General features: G+C 53.9%; 1 protein-coding gene across 1 annotated transcript; it reads left to right on the top strand.

Moving 5' to 3' along the window:
• Window positions 1-310: 310 nt before the first annotated feature.
• On the top strand, window positions 311-1,098 carry LOC113405505 (oxidoreductase-like domain-containing protein 1; the record flags this gene model as incomplete). Its single annotated transcript, XM_026646726.1, has 1 exon — window positions 311-1,098. A coding segment is annotated over one exon (516 nt), but the record flags the coding sequence as incomplete, so codon positions are not given.
• Between the last annotated feature and the right edge of the window lie 348 nt (window positions 1,099-1,446).

Raw genomic sequence — 1,446 nt, 5'->3', positions numbered from 1 at the left:
GGGGAAGGGGGCTGCTTGGGGGAGGAGGGTTGGAGCAGGGGGGCTGTATGGAGGGGAGGGGAAGGAGGCTGGTTGGGGACGGAGGGATCTCCTGCCTGTATTTAGACCCATCTCCTCCATCCCTAATACGGGGTTATTAAGTGCACTTGGTGGACCGAATCCTGCTTTTCTCCCTGCACCTGAGCTGCTCCTGGGGCCTGGGGCGCTGTGAGGGAGGCTGCGAGCCTTGCGCGCTGCTGGGCCCACCCCAGGGGCGGCTATCAGAACGATGGACCAGACCCGGCTGTGCGGAGCCCTCGGCGTGTGACCGTTCGATATCTCTTGTAAGTTTGTTATTAATTGCCAGGTAAATCTACAACTCTTCAGGTGCACGGAGCGCTGGAGACTGCAGAGATGTGGGTTTCCTTTCTGGGACGGGCTCCCTCGCAGAGACCACCTAAAAAGCTGCTTCTGCAGCGTTCGGCGCTTTTCCGTGGACCTGACAAAAGCAGATTTTAGCCACCATCTAAGCCATTCGGACACCCGAGGAGATGGCTCTCAGACTGATCCCCAGCAGAGCGACGGAGAGCCCTGCGCTGCGGGGGGCTCAGAGCCTTTGAAAGACACACAGCCCCCCTTTTCCAAGCACCCAACGCTGCTTCCCCCCACTAACTGCTGTATGAGTGGCTGCCACAACTGCGTTTGGATTGCATATGTACAGGAGCTGCAGAAACACTACCAGGATGGGGGAGAACAGGCCTTAGCAGCTGTGGAAAAGCACATAGAAGATGAGAACATTAAAATGATTTTAAAGATGGAAATCAGATTCCGCATGAAGAAAGACTGATGCTCACAGCCTACACTACATGGCTCCTCTTCTCCCATGGCACTACAAACTCCAGAGAGCGAGCGAGCCCAGATTTATTTATTGTCCCTTTTCCAAAAAGGCTCCTCATTTAACAGAGTTTGTCCATCTCCTTTTAAGCTTGGTTCTTGGGCTCGAGAACCCAGTTTGACTACCAGTTGGTAAAGGATTGCCATTATTTATTGGTATGAGTTACAGTACTTGGCGGAAATTCGGTGAGAATAAATTCATACCTGTGTGCTTGAAAATGTGAACCTCTTCTAGGCCTGTCTCTCTGTTCTGGGCTTGTGCAACGCCTACCGTGACGGGGCCCTGGCCCGTGACGTGGGCTCCTAGCTGCTGCTACTTCACGTTTTGTCTCCCGCTTACTCCAGTGGAGTCGCTCCTGACGCACACTGGTTTAAGAGTGTTTGTTTAACATCTAGACTGGCTGCCCCCACTTCCGGCTGACCCCAGAGCCCCGCCCCCTCCCCAAAGGGGACTAAGAATTCAGCACCCAAATCCCACCTTCTCTGGGCATTTAAGTCCCTTAGCCCTCTTTAAAACCCTGCTGTAGACTAGATAAATAGTCCTCTCTCTCCCCTGATGCACGGCCAGCTGGG

This window comes from Terrapene carolina, unplaced genomic scaffold (genome assembly GCF_002925995.2).
Source record: "Terrapene carolina triunguis isolate 2854851 unplaced genomic scaffold, T_m_triunguis-2.0 Scaffold40187, whole genome shotgun sequence".
In the NCBI taxonomy this organism is placed as follows: Eukaryota; Metazoa; Chordata; order Testudines; family Emydidae; genus Terrapene; species Terrapene triunguis.
This window is presented reverse-complemented; position numbering and strand designations above follow the sequence as displayed.